General features: G+C 41.5%; 1 protein-coding gene across 1 annotated transcript in view; it reads right to left on the reverse strand.

The window, feature by feature from the left end:
• Nucleotides 1-5,327, reverse strand: part of ISM1 (isthmin 1) — a 73,207-nt gene extending 67,880 nt beyond the window's left edge. Inside the window, exon 1 of the mRNA XM_090286043.1 lies at nucleotides 3,616-5,327. Coding sequence (XP_090142169.1) covers nucleotides 3,616-3,753 — 138 coding nt within the window. The 5' untranslated portion in view covers nucleotides 3,754-5,327. The remainder of the gene's footprint in view (nucleotides 1-3,615) is intronic.
• Between the last annotated feature and the right edge of the window lie 10,032 nt (nucleotides 5,328-15,359).

The following is a 15,359-nucleotide window of genomic DNA, read 5'->3' on the forward strand; positions in this document are numbered from 1 at the left end:
TAGATAAGATGGTAGTTAGGAGATAGAGAACAAAGACATTTAGTTACATTTCAGAGTTTAATTTGCTTTAGTGTTACTATAAAAATAACCAAGTTGCTGTTTCATAATACTTAAATGTTGAAGATTTTTTACACTATAAAATAATGAAAACAAATTAAGTAGCTTCTTTAATGAGTTCTAGTTTTTCTACTTAAAATCTAGAAATTCATGGTTCTAAATCTGACTGAGTGAAGAGGCACTTATCTGAATTTCAAGTAAAATAAATATTATTATTACTATTACCTATGGGTTGTATATTTTGAGATGTTCTGTCTTCTAAGCTGCTTTTATTATATATAATTATTTTCCTACTATTATAAAAACATATGGAAGAACTAATCTGCATATCTGATATACATGAGCCAAACTTATTTCAATGAAGAGATAAGATTTCATTCAAAAATGAATAAAGTTGATGTTTCTGTGCATCTTATGCAGCTGTTGCAAACAACTATACAACTTCTTATTATATATTTTAAAATACTGAAAATAGAGCAAAGACTAACATCATTATTTTCATGACATAACCAACTGAGATAGTGTGCTCAAAGCATTTTACTGCTACCACCTCATAACAGCAAACCTCCAGTACAGGGGCAGTCACAGAGTCAAAAAATCTATCCCCCAGTATGCTGAAACTACCCCCCCCAAAAAGAGAGAGAGATCATGTTAGGTCATGTATGTGTGTGTGGTGTGATGTATCCATGTAAGTGTACATATACATATATGTTCATATTTTATGCAATAAAATTGTCAAGATGTGTTTGAAAATGCAAATTGTTAAAAGGCTTTCTCTCTCATAGTCAACATGATGACTTTTCCAAGAACTTGGAATACAAATATTCTTCAAAGATTTTTACACCATAAAATAACGAAAACAAATTAAGCAGCTTCTAGCTGTGCAACCTTGAGCAAGTTAGTTAACCTCACTCTTTTTTTTTCTTTGAAATAGGGATAACAATAGTACCTAACTTATGTGGCATTTTTGTAAGGATTAAAAAAGTTAATATATATAAAGTGTTAAGATCACTGTCTGACACACGGAGGCAATTTACAAATCTTAGTTCTTATTATTGTTATTCTTACTACTATTTTATTGGGTGTCCTTGATATGTCAAAATTACCAGATCTTAAATATCAGAGTTTACCAATTTGAGTAAATAAACCTACCATTTTGTATTTCTGGCTCCAACCTCATATTTTAGAATGTATTAAGCAGAGATAATATAAAAATAATATTTATAAGGATTAATTTTTCAGTTGCAAAGAATTTTAGCAGCTTAAGGTAACACAGACCCAATACATTTAAATGAAGTTTAAGATAGGTTAAAATATCCAGTAAACAGAAAGAATATAGCATCCACACTTTTGTTTTCAGATACACCTGCTACTAGCGGATTTACTTTCTGGTGCCTGAAAAGAGGTAATAAATGTCTTTTGCAGACCTCCTCACTTGACGGAACATACATTCTCCATCTGAATCATAATACCTTTAGGGAATCAGGGGGCCAATGAAATGACTTTAGTCAGGAAGACTATAAAACTTTTATAATAACAAATTACAAAAGAGAGTGAAACTATGAACTAAACTGTTAAATTCATCATTCTGCCTGGATAAATGAATTGAGTGGACAGAGTAACCAAATGCTTCTACAAGAAAAACTGAAGCTGGTGGATCAGTGGCTCTTTGGGACCCAGGTTATTCCTAGAAGTACTCTATCTGAATCCTGCATTTCTTTTGCTCTCTTGGGGCAGTTCTTCAGCCAAAAGCCCTTTGGAGAATGTACATAATCCACTTCCCCTTTGCAATTCCCACTTCCACCAGCTGCTTCTCTCATTACTTTACTGTTCAGGCAGAAAGGGCTGGCCCCAGGTTCTTCTAATGATAGCAAGCACCTCATAAAGAAATCTGCCAAATTTACTTTTCCATAGAACATCACTGTTACAGCTTTTTCATGAGTCCATGAGGAAAGAAAGTATCATGTATAAAATATGACTTCCAGAAATCTTGAAGATATTAAGTATTATTCCCATATGACTGGTGGGTGTACTAGTCTATAGAATGGCAGTACCTACAATTTCTCCAAAGAAACCCCATCACTTTGTTCACATACCAGTTTGCCCACAGAAGGTGGTGAGAAGACCCCAAAAAGTTAGGACATTTTCAGAAATGTCCTAAATTTAAGAGAACTTTCAGCTCTGGGGTGCATACCTTTCCATTCCTGGTTTTGCATTTCTGTGCAAGGGTCACCCTGCTTTAGTATATAATACCCTGGCAGAGATAAAACTTGGTGTAATTAATCAAGAGCTTGGAAAGTGTGAACTTTGGCAAGTTTCTTAACCCCTCTGTACCTCATTTATTTTTTGCATCTGTAAAGGGGATATTAATAATATAGTACCTCATTAAATCAGTTAAGTTTTGTAAAGCACTTAAAACAGTAGCATTGCAAGCACTGTTTCAAGTGTTGAAGTGAATTCTCTTTAAAAGTAAAGGTTTTCTGAAACAAATTATATAGAGGTAAAAAATGAATGAGACAATGATTGTAAAGTCTTTTAGAAACAATAAGTATAATAATATTTATCTCGACATTGCAGAGCACAGAAGTTTAGAGGGACTAATTCGAGGAGATTTTAGGAGTGAGAGAACTCCCGTTGCTTTCTGAGAAAATCCCTGTGGACTTTTACCCATGCCCCAGTTGACAGTTGCCACTCCCCTAGACCCAAGGAAAAGAGCTTTCCAGGGTAGTGGCAGGAAGTCCTTACCTGGGCAATCCTTTATTCAGAAACCAGAACTCACCTTTTGTATGACCCCCACTCCCCAGTTGCGGCCAACTCCCTCCCCCCGCCGTCCCCTTGCGCTCGTAGCTGAAATCGATCATTAGAACCGCATTCCCATTCCCAAGGCGACCTTCACCACCGGCAAAGCATGGGGAAGAAGTTTTTGCTATAAGATTAAAAGCCCCAAGTAACCGCGGGCAAAGCACTGCAGGTGCCTTGACTCCGCACCCCCCTCCCCTGCTTGGCCAAGAAGGAACTCTGGAGCCTCTCCTGAGGCCAACGAGAGACCAGGGCGGCACTGGGACCGCGTGGCAGAAGAGAGGATGTCCGGCCACTTTCCTCGCTCTCTGAAGGGGCAGACTCACCGGGGTGCTTGCTCCCAAACCCAGTTTGGGGATATTATCCTATAAGGTCTCCTTCCGCAACTCCGCCCTCTCCCCTCCCGGAGTAACATTACTCGGCCTCTAAAGGGCACCCAAAGCCTGGCAGCACCCCAAAGCAAACACATACATGCTCCACACTTCCTCTGCCCATTGCACGCCTCGCACCCCCAGATACCTGACCTGTGGCAGACCTGGAGGAGCGACTCCGCCAGATGTCGGAGCCAAGTCTAGCCTTCCAACACGTATCCCCACTCCGCCTCCGCCCAAGACCGGTTGCCCTGGCAAAACTGCTGCCAAAACAGTTGCTCTCGGGTGGGGCGGGGTCCCGTCTCCTCACATCCTTCAAGCGTTAGCTCAGCACCCAGCTACCCTGGTCCCCGCGGCCACGCGCGCCCCTCTCCGGCGACGCACTCACCTGCAGCTGGGTCTCGTTGGAGTTGCCCGCGGCCGCGGCCGGCCCGTCGGCGGCTCCTGTTCCTCGCAACACCGTTATGTGCAGCGTTAGCAACAGCAGCCCCAGCAGCAGCAGCAGCTCGGCCGCCAGGCGAACCATCCTCTTGAGACGCGCGGCTTTAGGACCCGGCGGGGCGGGCGGCGGCGGCGGCGGCGGCGGCGGCGGCGCCGGGAGAGGAGGAGTCGCAGCTCGGGAGCCCGGCGGCGGGGCTCCCGCCTCGGCCCCCGTGGGGGCCCCGCTCCCCGGCCCAGCGGGGTTGGCGCTGGGAGCGGCGGGGCGCGCCGGGCCGGGGGAGCAGGAGCCGCCGCCGCCGCCGCCGCCGCCACCGCACCACGGCGGAGCCACGGCGGGGCCGGGGGCGTCCAAGCCGGCTGCGGAGCAAACCCGGGCGCTTCCCTGCGGCGGCGGGGACAAGGGGCTGCCCGGGACCCAGGTCGGGCCGGGGACCGCCCTGCGGGCAGGGGGCAGCGGAGGCGGCGGCGGGGCGGGCGCAGCCGAGCCCCCGAGCGCACATGGGCGCCCCAGATGTGGCCGCGGCGCCGCAGCTGGAACAGGAGCGGCCGCCAGAGGAGCGCCGGGAGGAGGAGGAGGAAGAGAAGGAGGAGGAGGAGGAGGAGAAGGAGGAGGAGGGCTTCAGTGGCGGCCGGGAGTTACCTCCACGCTTGGCTCCCCCGCCCTGAGTCACTCACCGGACGAGCCACCTCCCCTCTTCCCTGGGCTACTTCGGGACGCTGGGCAAGCAGCCCCGCCGCCGAGTGCTAGGGTGAGCTGGCTCCAGATGGGGGCCCCGGGTACACGGGGGTTGTCACTGTTTGGAGGTTATTTGGGCACCCCTCTGGGGTCCGCGTCCGCCTGCCAGGATGTGCCAAGTGCGCGCCACCGCTGCTGAAGTCACTGTGGCCAGCGAGAGCACGGCCCTTGGGGCGCACTGAGGCTCGGGGTTGTGGGTGGGTGAGGGTGCCTGAGCAAGTTTAGAAACCTTTATTGATAAAGTGGAGTTGGAGTTGTGGTGATGGAGAACCAAGGGGCCGCAGGACAAGCCAGGTGTCTGTGTCTGTGCGCCCCCGCCTGCAGCTGGAGTGCGTGTGTTAAGAGAGGGATAAAAAGTCGTTCCAGAAGGATCTTGACACTTGCTCCAGGACGGTGGGCCGCCCGCCTCCTTCAGAACACCGCTGCTCACGCACCCGTGTCCCCTTGTAGAGCCCAGGAGGGAGGCGAGTCCGATTCACTGGGCGTGGGTCTGGTCCAGCGCGCAGGTGTCGCGGCGGTAAGCTGCTGAGGCCGGGTACTCGCGGCCCAGGCGCGCAGAACGCAGGTGGGGCCTGGGGATAAATCTCAGCTCTGGCAGTCGCGGGTCTGGAGGTTCATCCTGGAGGCGCCGCGCCCGGAGGGGACCTGTGGGCTGCAAACGCACAGCCGCTGCCCCTGGGCCACCGCCTCATGACCGCTCTGCAGCCTCGGGCTCCCGCGCGCCACTCATGCCTTGCAGGGGTTGGCTGGGAAGAGAAAGGGCTTGGGTCTGGCAGACAGCTCGGGTTCCTCGCCTCCGATGCAGGAGCAACTGGGTCCGACGGTGGGCTCAGATCAGTCTAGTGGCACGGCGCGTTTCCCTCCCTCTGGATCTCGCTGCATCTCCGGCCTTCCAGAAGTGGCTCGGAGTGGCGGGCCCCTGTAAGTCTGGGGCCTTTTATACTGAGTTTCCCCCGCCTCCCACCCGGTTTCCTCCTCCCCTGTGCCCGCCCAGCCCTTCCCAACCCGCTAGCGGAGCCCTCAGTTCTGGCGTTCCCACACAAGCATTTCGCAAATTTCCAAGCCCTTCTCGCATCCAGTGCCCCTGGGATGGGCCCTCCCGATTCTCCCTTGGTGACGGATATTAAATAAATAAACAAACCTGCCCCTGCCCCCTTTCTGGCCTCCTCCTCCCCGTGCTACAAACTGAGGAAAGATTCTTCACATCTTTAAGCGCAAGGCACCTCAGCTAGGTCTTGCCCAAACTAAGACAAGAAGCACCTTTCTCATCCCGAAAGTCCCACAGGTGACTGTGGCATTTTGCAGAATTTAAATAGCAGTGGTTAAGGCACACGGTGCTGGTTGGGTTTATTTGCATCAGTGGAAGGAAGCGCTAGTTGCCGCTTTAAAGATGCCCTCAGCATCTTTAAAATTCTAACCAGCTGTAGAGCCTTATTAATAAATTGGCAGCTGTTTATAAAGCACGCGATATCTTTTCCCTTTCGGTGTTTGTTTTGGGTGGGAGGATGTTCGGAGGGAGTGCTTGTTTTGGATTTTTAGGCTGCCAGTCCTGTCAGGCATCTTACTGCAGTCTCCAGGCTCCAAAATGCCAATAATTGTCAACTGGAGCACTGGGAGAGAATTTGAAACAATAGACTGTCCGTGGTTCAGATGGGAGATCAAAGAGAGGATCTCAGCAGCTTTCAGATCCCACAAGGATCCTCCAGCGTGTTTTCTAATTAGAATCACTTGGGGGTGAGGGGAGCAGGAGAGTCAGCACATGGATGGAATATATAAATTAAGATGGCAAACCAGAATCCTATAGAAAAACAAAGTTTCGGGCTGGCTCTAACACCCCCCTAGCCCTCCAAGTGCCAGATTGTGAAGTGGGCGCACAGGGACAAATGACTTTCCTATTGCCCAAGCAGGCTGTTCTAAATTAGAATCCAGGCGCTGCTGTGTCCTGCGTTTTCATCACACACAGTTCCCACATGTGAACCTCAACTGCCTCTCCTCTCATCTAAAATTAACATTTTTGGATCCTAGGGAAAGAAACAATCTTTAAAAACTCTGAAAGAATTCCTTGCTGAGAGTGTAAATTCTTATAAATTTGTAAAAGGAGAGTTGGAGATCAAAGTCTTTGTAAAATGTTGTAAAAATTGTAAATTGAATTTTGGGGACAGAAGTCTTTATAAAATGTTGAACAAATGTATGAATAACTGCTATTAAAATCTTTTCACGCTGTGAGATTCAAATTCCAGGTGAGTTTATGTTCTAGTAAGCACACATAACTAGTGTCGATAAACATTCATGCTCTGTGATTAAGTTGTCAAACAAGACTGCCAGCAGTGCTCTGCTTTTGAGGACTTAGGGAACACGGGCTTACAATTTTTGTGGAAAAAAATTACAGGTTTTAATAGCCTAAACAAATTAAGTTTGAAGCACATTTATGAAATCTTACTATTAGCTGATGAAACTTAAAAATTCTACTTCCATAAGATTTCCCACTGTGCTGTTTTCATATCTTTATTATTGATCTTGCTACTTAGTGAACTGTCTGATTATATGCCGGTGTTCCCACCAGACCTGGATCACCACTGTGGTAGAACATTCCGGAGCATATCTCCTACACACTGCCCACCCTCCACCCCTCCAGTATCCAGTTTTCTTCTTGGGTTCACAACTAAAGAAACATTTTCCTGCAACCCTTGAGTCTGGGTGAGAAAGTAAAGAGCTCTGTTACTTTTGCTATGTCTGGCCATAAAACATCCTGAGGGGTATCTACACACAACTCTCTCTTCCTTTCTACCTGGCAAAGGACTTTGAGGTTACTACTCAAAACAGAACTATTGGACCAGGAATATCTTCATTTAACCTTGCATGGTAAGAAAGAAAACTCTGTTGCTTAAAGCACTGTGAGTTGGTGATGTTCGCTATAGCAGCTAAGCATTACCTGGCTTGACAAGTAGTACTTTCTTCAAGACAGAGACACTTACGTCATCATAAACATATTTCTAGTTGCTGAATCAGTGTTTGTTTAATGAATGTAATAAATCTGGTCTTTATTTAGACCCTATTTAATAAATTAACTCTCTCGAGGGTGTTCTTACTATAAGTGACTGACTTATGAATATTAACTCTTCTGTCATTTGACTACTATTTATTCCCTCATAGACTGTCTTTTATTATTAATTATTGGTCCTTTTATCTTTCAGAAAAGCTTATTTGACTGGAATATTTGGAGAAAGTAAAAATAATTAATAACAAGCCCAAGCACCTATAGTAAGTATCACTGAAGAGAACCTTGTGGTCTACTATAGTCAGGATTTTATTGTTTTTGCTTTTTTTTTTTTTTTTTTTTTTTTTTTTACTAAAAACTGTTGCAGGGCAGCAAAGAGTAGTGCAACTGCAATCTTTAAAACAACTTTTTATTATGTATCTTATACTTTTAAATATATACAACAATAAAGAGAATAATATAATGAATCATCATGTACCCCTAACTCAGCTTCAACAAAACTCAAGGCCAATCTTGTCTGATCTATATTATCATACACTTCCTCCCTCTGAGATTATTTTGAAGCAAATCCATGATATCATATGTATATCAAAAACATTATGGTGAACTTACCCCAGTTCAGTTAAAATTTTAAACACATTAAAATAAAATAAAAAAAAAACACATGTGTAATTTATGTGAACTTTAAAACAGATTCAAGAAGTCAAAACTAGAGACTTTTTTCCTGGGTATAAGAAAGATTAGTATTTAGGGATTATGGTGGAGGCTGTTATGTGTTCACCAAAATCTTTTCTTCCTGGACCTACTGGTAAACTACATTTTCCAATATCCTGTGCATTTAGGTACAGCTATATGACTGAGTTCTGGCCAATAGAATGTAGGTCGAAGTAATGTGTGCCATTTCCCTATATCTAGCCCATAACCATGTCCTGTGCATGATCTCTTTTCACCTTGTCTGCTGGCTGGATGTTTCCTGCCCAGGATGGCCTTAGATCAATGATTAGCCTGGCTCCCAGGAGCAAGGACCCTTACTGCATCCTACCTCTGCCCAGATCACCATGGCTGGGAGATTGTGTGATTGAGGAATAAACTTAAAAACATGTGTTAAGCCACCAAAATTTTGGGGTTTGTTCTAGAAGCTTACATTACTCTCACAAATATAGGGGGTAATGTTCTGTGATGGAGGGGTGACAAATATTTTCTTTAGATGGTTAGATAGCAAGCATTTTGTCTTTGTGGGTTTTGAGATGACTGTCACAACTACTCAATCCCACTGTTGCTGTTGCAGTGGGAAAGCAGTCAAAGAAAATACATGAATAAATGGGTGTGGCTGTGTTTTAATAAAACTTTGTGTACACAAACAGGCAGCTGGACCACATGACTCAGTTTGCCAATCCCTGTTCTAACAGGTTGACACAAGACACTACCTCATCTTAGGTGCCATATATAAAAGAATCACTGCAAAGTAGAGTGGATGGATTCCACTTACTAGCCATGTAACCTCTTGGTCAAGTTATTTTACCTCTCTGACTGTTTCTTTGCCTCTAACTTGGAGCTAAGAATGCCTGCTCTAGGGCTGTTACGAAGTAGTAGGACAAGGTGAGTAGTTCCAGTTCTGTCTGATAGATGAAGGACTCCATTTTGTGCATGCAGATAAGGAACTTTTATGTCTCATTCACGTCTGAATTCACATAGTAGATGCTCTTTAAGTACATATTTGTTCAATGAATGCAATTTGTAGAAAGCTGCTGAAAATTGTAGCTGAAAGGAGCCTTAGAGGTAAACTCTAAGCCCTTGAGGGAATACAAACAAACAAAAATCCCAAAATGTTGTTCCATTAGAGTCCTTTGAACTATGAAGAACTCACAGGGCTCAGAAGTGAGAAAATCACCACCCTTAGAGGCACAGAGGAGCTCCCAGGGGCTCCAACCCCTAAAACAACAGCTAGGCTTGTGGGACGCTTGGACCATCCACTTCCCGATTTCCTAACACACACACACAAGACATGCGAAGGTAGGAGGGATTCCTGTGGCTCTCCAGATCTCCCTAAAAGCTCCTTAAATGTTCAGAGAATCCAAGAGACCACCAAGTTCATGACCTGAAGGGGTTAAAAACCTTTATTCCAGAGTGAAGGTTGTTCTTCTCAGGCACCGGCTGGATTGACAGGGAAATAGGACTGGCTTTTTGAAAGGGTTCATGGTGGTTCTTCCTTTTGTGTCAGGGTCCAGCATATTAAAATATGATGTCCTGCTAGTCCACTGACCTATTCTGCGAATAGCTGTTCTTTGAAGACTTCATCTGTTTCATAAGAGGCCCCTCTGTTGCTTTTGCTTTTGCTTTGCTATACTTATTTCAGTGCAAATTCTGGAAAGCAAAATTAAATATCAGGGATATGTTATAGCTGCAGGAGAAAAGTGCTTCATAACTGCAAAGTTATACGTGATACATTATGTGAGTTCTGTTTTAAAAACCCTGAAAGATAATTTCTAGGCTGGAAGAGAGCAAACTATTCAGTCCGAATTGAATCTCAGTGTTGGAAGGGGCCCATGGAGTTTATTCAGCTTCCTTTTACATATGAGTAAACTGAGGCCTAGGGAATTAGAGACACTTTCAATATCTTAGAGGGACTTGGTGGCAGCATCAGGTTCCCCAGCTCCAAGACCAATGGTCTTTCTATTTTTCAAGGTAAATTTAAAAAATGCATATGGGAAAGAGTGCATGTCCTAATTAGCTCAATGGAATTTTTAGTACCCAAATAAAGAAATAGTGATTATCAGCACCCTAGAAGCTAATTACCAAAATGTTACAAATATTCTGACTTTTATCACCATACATTAAATTTGACTTTAGAAAAAATAGTACAATTTGAATTTTATAGTATATCTCCGTTGTATCTGGCTTCTTGTGCTATCTTCTATCACTCTCCCCAATCTTTTATTTTGAAAAAACTCAAACCTATAGAAAAGTTGCAAATGTAATCGAATAAACACCCATATGTCATTGGAGTAGATTGTACAAAGGACCAACATTTTCCCTTCATTTTATCAAGGCCCTTTACAAAGTGGATCTGCAGCTTCCCCTATAAGAATGAGGGGCATCCACTGCTTCACTCTATGCTGGCCCCATGATTGGCTTTGACTAACAATACAGCACAAAGTATATTACACCAGTTCTGTGGGCAGCCCTCAAGAAGCCTTGCATGCTTCTATTCTCACTCTCTGTGTCTGTCTTGGAACTTTGCCACTTCCATGTGAATAAGCCAGGACTAGCCTACGGGAGGAAAAGAGACAGGGTCCTAGTCAGCTGCAGCCAGCAAGCAGCCTATTTCGAGAAGCAGGTCCACTCAGTTGACCTGCTGCTGGTCAGTGACACATAAGGAAACCCAGCGGAGATCTCACAGAAACCACCCAGGTGAGCCCAGCCTCAACAGCACGACGAAGTTGCTGTTGTGTGGAGATTTGTCCAACAGTAAAAACTGATCATTCAAACTTTCCTCCCAAATACTTCAGCATATCTCTTCTAAAAATAAAGAGGGTCTCCTACATCATCACAATATAAGTAATTATCATGTTCAAGACATTTAACATTGATACAATAATATGTAATTTACAATCCATACTCAAAATTTTCTAATTGTCCCTACAATATACTTCTATCCAGGATTCAGGTGAAATTTATTGTATTTAAAAAATCGAGATATAATAAACTTATTATATTAGTTTTAGATATATGACAACGGTTCAATATTTGTATATATTGCAAACCGAGCACCACAGTGTCTGGTTAACATCCATCACCATACAATAGTTATGAATTTTCTTCTTGTGATGAGAATTTTAAAGATTTACCCTCTTAAGAAGTCTCACATATATAATACAGTATTATATAATTATAGTCATCATGCTGTACATTATATCTCCATGACTATTTTATAACTGTAAGTTTGTACCTTCTAACCACCTTACTTATTGCATTTAATTGTCATTGTCATGTCTTTTTATGTTTGTCTTGAACAGTCCCCATCTCCTCCCCATGGTTTTCTTTTGGTTTTTAGTGTCATTAACATTTCGTTTAAAGTCTAGTCCAGTTGATTTTGCATAATACCTTCAGTTTATACTTGTGTGATTGCTTTTGAGGATTAATTTTGGGTCGTGAACTTTGGGCAGGATACCACTTGGATAATGTTGTGTTCTCAGTGCGTTATATATAGTAGGGTCCATGATGTCAATTTGCCCAGTTGTTGGGAACTCTCTTTCGAGATGCAGAAATCTTGAGTCATTTTAATGAGGTTAAGTGAGAAGAGTTCTTAGCTGAAAATATGTTGGTGTTATATATTTCATATGTGGAAAGAAAGAATACATAATTTCTGGAAATCTCCTCCATATTGTTCTAAGTTGTCAGTTTTGTCCAGTCTCCTCTGGACAGTGGGCTGTGGCTGTAGTTGAGGGTGACTTTTCTTTATGAATTAGTTATTTTTTATTTGCTCTCATTCAAAGTCATTATCATGCATTCTTAATAGTTTAGCCTTAAATTCTGTTTCCCCCTCCCCCATTAGGAATACAGGATTGGTCTAAGAATGAGAAATAAATTTGTTATTAATCACAATTTCCTTCAGTGATTAAAAAATAGTAAAACCTTAGCTTTATGATGCATTTTAAATGCAAATAATCTAAATATACCTAGGGAAATTTAAAAAGTTCAGTCAAATGAAGGAAAAAATACAACAGGTTGGAAATGTTAACTCTTTTTTTCACAACTAACGAGAAGTTAAAATAATCTTTCAATAGCTCCAAGTGGGGTTATATCTGAAAGCAAGCTGAAACTGGTAAATTTGCATTCAGAAGTGAATTTAATGACAGGAGTTCTTCAGCAGAGAAAGATCAAAATGACAACTTTAAGTGCCACATCAGAGATGTCTCCACTCAAATAGTTTTGCGACTGACTGATTCTCACATCTTTACTAATAAACACAAGATCTCATCACCAATGCTTGTGGCAGAATTTCACAATGATTGGGGGTGGAGTGCCTCATTTGTGAGCCAGATGTGTCTAAACTGAAATCTGAAGATTCTCACTTGGAGAACTCTAAACAGGATGGTGAAAGTTAGATGAGAGCCTTGTGGAAGAATAAGCATAAAAAAGATGTTTACACATTTCTGGAGCTCAAATTTGGGTGGCTGTTATTTTACAAAGGTTGCTATTTTTCTTTATTTACCTGGTGTCTAACTTAGTTCTGAAATCATAGTTCAATTTTATCCATAAGTAGCAAACAAAAAGTAGTGTTTTGGAATAAAGATTTTAATTGTTGGGGATATGAATGCCAAATAACACTTTAAAGGGATATTTTGTTTACTCACAAAGATTGAGTAATTCCCATACTTTATTGGTATATAAATGAATAAACAACATGGTGGTGATATGAGACACAATGATATTGAAAACATTTTATACATGTATTAGTCAGAGAAAGTAATATTAACTGCCATAACAAACAGTCACCAAAAGCTCAATGGCTTAACACACAAACAAATTTATTTATAAAAATATTTTGGTCTTCAAGAGAAGTCTTCCTTTTATTAAGTGACCCCATGTTCTTTTATTTATTGGCTATGCTTTTTCTGGAACCCTCTCCAGAAAGCCAGGGAATAGAGAAGAGTATATGATGGCTTTCTCAGAAAGCTTTAAGGCCAGACCACGTGCCTTTGGCTGGAACTCTGTCACATGGCCCAGCCAACTGCAAGAAAGGCTGGGAAATATAGAATTTTTGTATGCTTGGAAGGAAAATAAAATGTGTATGTTGAATGCATAGCTCTTTTTTTCTCACTGAATTACCTCTGCCAAAACACCACTCATTTTCACCAGTCTGTGAACAAAAATGTATATCATGGATGGACCAGAGCAGGGGCCAACAATTTTTTTCTCTAAGGGCTGGAGAGTAAACATTTTCAGCTTTGTAGAACAAGAAAAAAACTAAGAGCACCATGTATATAATAACCACTTATAGTATAAGTGTTTTAAATGTAAATACCATTTTTTAGTTCAGGGACCATACAAAAAGAGACAGTGTTCTGGGTGTGGCCTGGGGCCATAGTTTTCTGGCCCCTGGACTATAGAAACTCTAACAGGAAATATTTGGCACTGCACAATTTTGTTTCTCAGATTCTTTCCTAAGCTGGTTTTGGCTTTTTTCAAATGACCATTTGTGTCAAATTATATGAGAATATAGACTTAACTCAGATTATTCAGAATAAAACAACAATTACATTCTTAGGATATAGCATTTAAAATAACATTTATTATGAACTAAACAGAAAATAGAAAGTAGCTTGTATTTTAAAATAGTAAACTTATGTCATTACAAAAGGGTTCATTTCTACAACATAATCCACAGTTATATCATGCTATTCTTTTCAGTCCATTTTATTTGTGGTGATTATTTAATGAGCTTCATCTAGTACTTCAGTTATCTCAATTAAAGACTCAGATGTTGCCTTTTTCTTTGCTCTTCCTTCTCTCTTTGTTTCAGGACGGTTACTTTTTCTGGATATTGTACAACTGGGTAATAATATTAAGCAGAAACTGGAATCATGTAATAGTCCAGGCAAAGTCACATAGGAGGATGTCTATTTGGCTTGTCCATATCAATCCTGACTCATGGTATGGTGAGGGATAAGATTTTTTATATCATTTAGATTAAGTAAATAAAATAACTAAAAGGAAACATTGCAAAATGTGATTTATACAGTTTTATTAATGAATAGAAGATATCTGTTGTGGCTTTTGATCTTTTTATTAAGCATTTTTGGGAGTGAGTTGTATATTTCACTGTTGAAAATATGGAAAATTATAAAAACAATAAAATTGAAATTATACATATATTTATTATCTAAAGATGGTCACCGTTAGCCTTCTGGTACAGTTCTTTCCTGTTTATATTCATACATGCATACACCAAACATACACATATACATAGTTCACATACCTATTTAGACATTTTTACATAGTTTAGGGACATAATAGAAACCATATTGTACATGGTGATTAAGAATCTTCTAAAAGAAAACTTTTAATGGCTGCAACATATGATCTTATATAAATATATCATAATGTACTTAGCCTAACATCTATTTTTGAACACTTACGTTGTACAAAATTTTCTTAATTAAAACAACATTAAAAGAGGTATACCCAACAAAGTGAGCTTATGTCAACAAAAAGACATGTGTAAGAATATTCATAGCAGCTTTATTCTTAATAGTCTACAGCTGGAAACAATCTGAATGTATATCAATTTTAGAATGGATAAATACATTTTGATATATCCATACAATGGAATATTAATCATCAATGGGAAAGAAGGAATGACTGACTGCTGCATGTAACAGTATGGATGATTCTCACAGATATAATGTTTAATATAAAAAGTAGATACAAAATAATACAGTCTGTATCATTCCATTTATATTAACAAGCACAAATAATCTAAGGTGATGAAAGATCTTGGGAGGAGTGTTGACTGGGATGGGGCCCAAGGAAACCTTCAGAGTACTAGAAGTGTCCTATATTTTGAACTGTGTGCTGGTAAATATATATGTAAAAACTAATTGAGCTGCACACTTCATTTAAGACTTCTGTAGTTTCTGTAACTTGTACCTCTATAAACAGAAATGAGAATAAAAATGTGATACATCTTTTGAAGATAGACTTTGACCACATTGCTTATAAATTCCTTAGTATAAGGAATTCCTTAGTACTCCCATATGGTAGATAATAATAGGAAGGATTATCTCAGGAGTGAGGGGTTCCAGCTTCACACCAGGACCCCCAGACCAGGGTTCTAGTGCCAGGAAGAGAAGTCTCTATAACTCTTGGCTGTAAAAACCAGCAGGGATTGAGGCTGTGGAAGACAGAAACTTCTGGAGTCCCAGATAGTTCTTAAGGGGTCCACACATACACT

This window comes from Furipterus horrens, unplaced genomic scaffold, assembly GCF_987537825.1.
Source record: "Furipterus horrens unplaced genomic scaffold, mFurHor1.1.pri manual_scaffold_8, whole genome shotgun sequence".
Taxonomy (NCBI): domain Eukaryota; kingdom Metazoa; phylum Chordata; class Mammalia; order Chiroptera; family Furipteridae; genus Furipterus; species Furipterus horrens.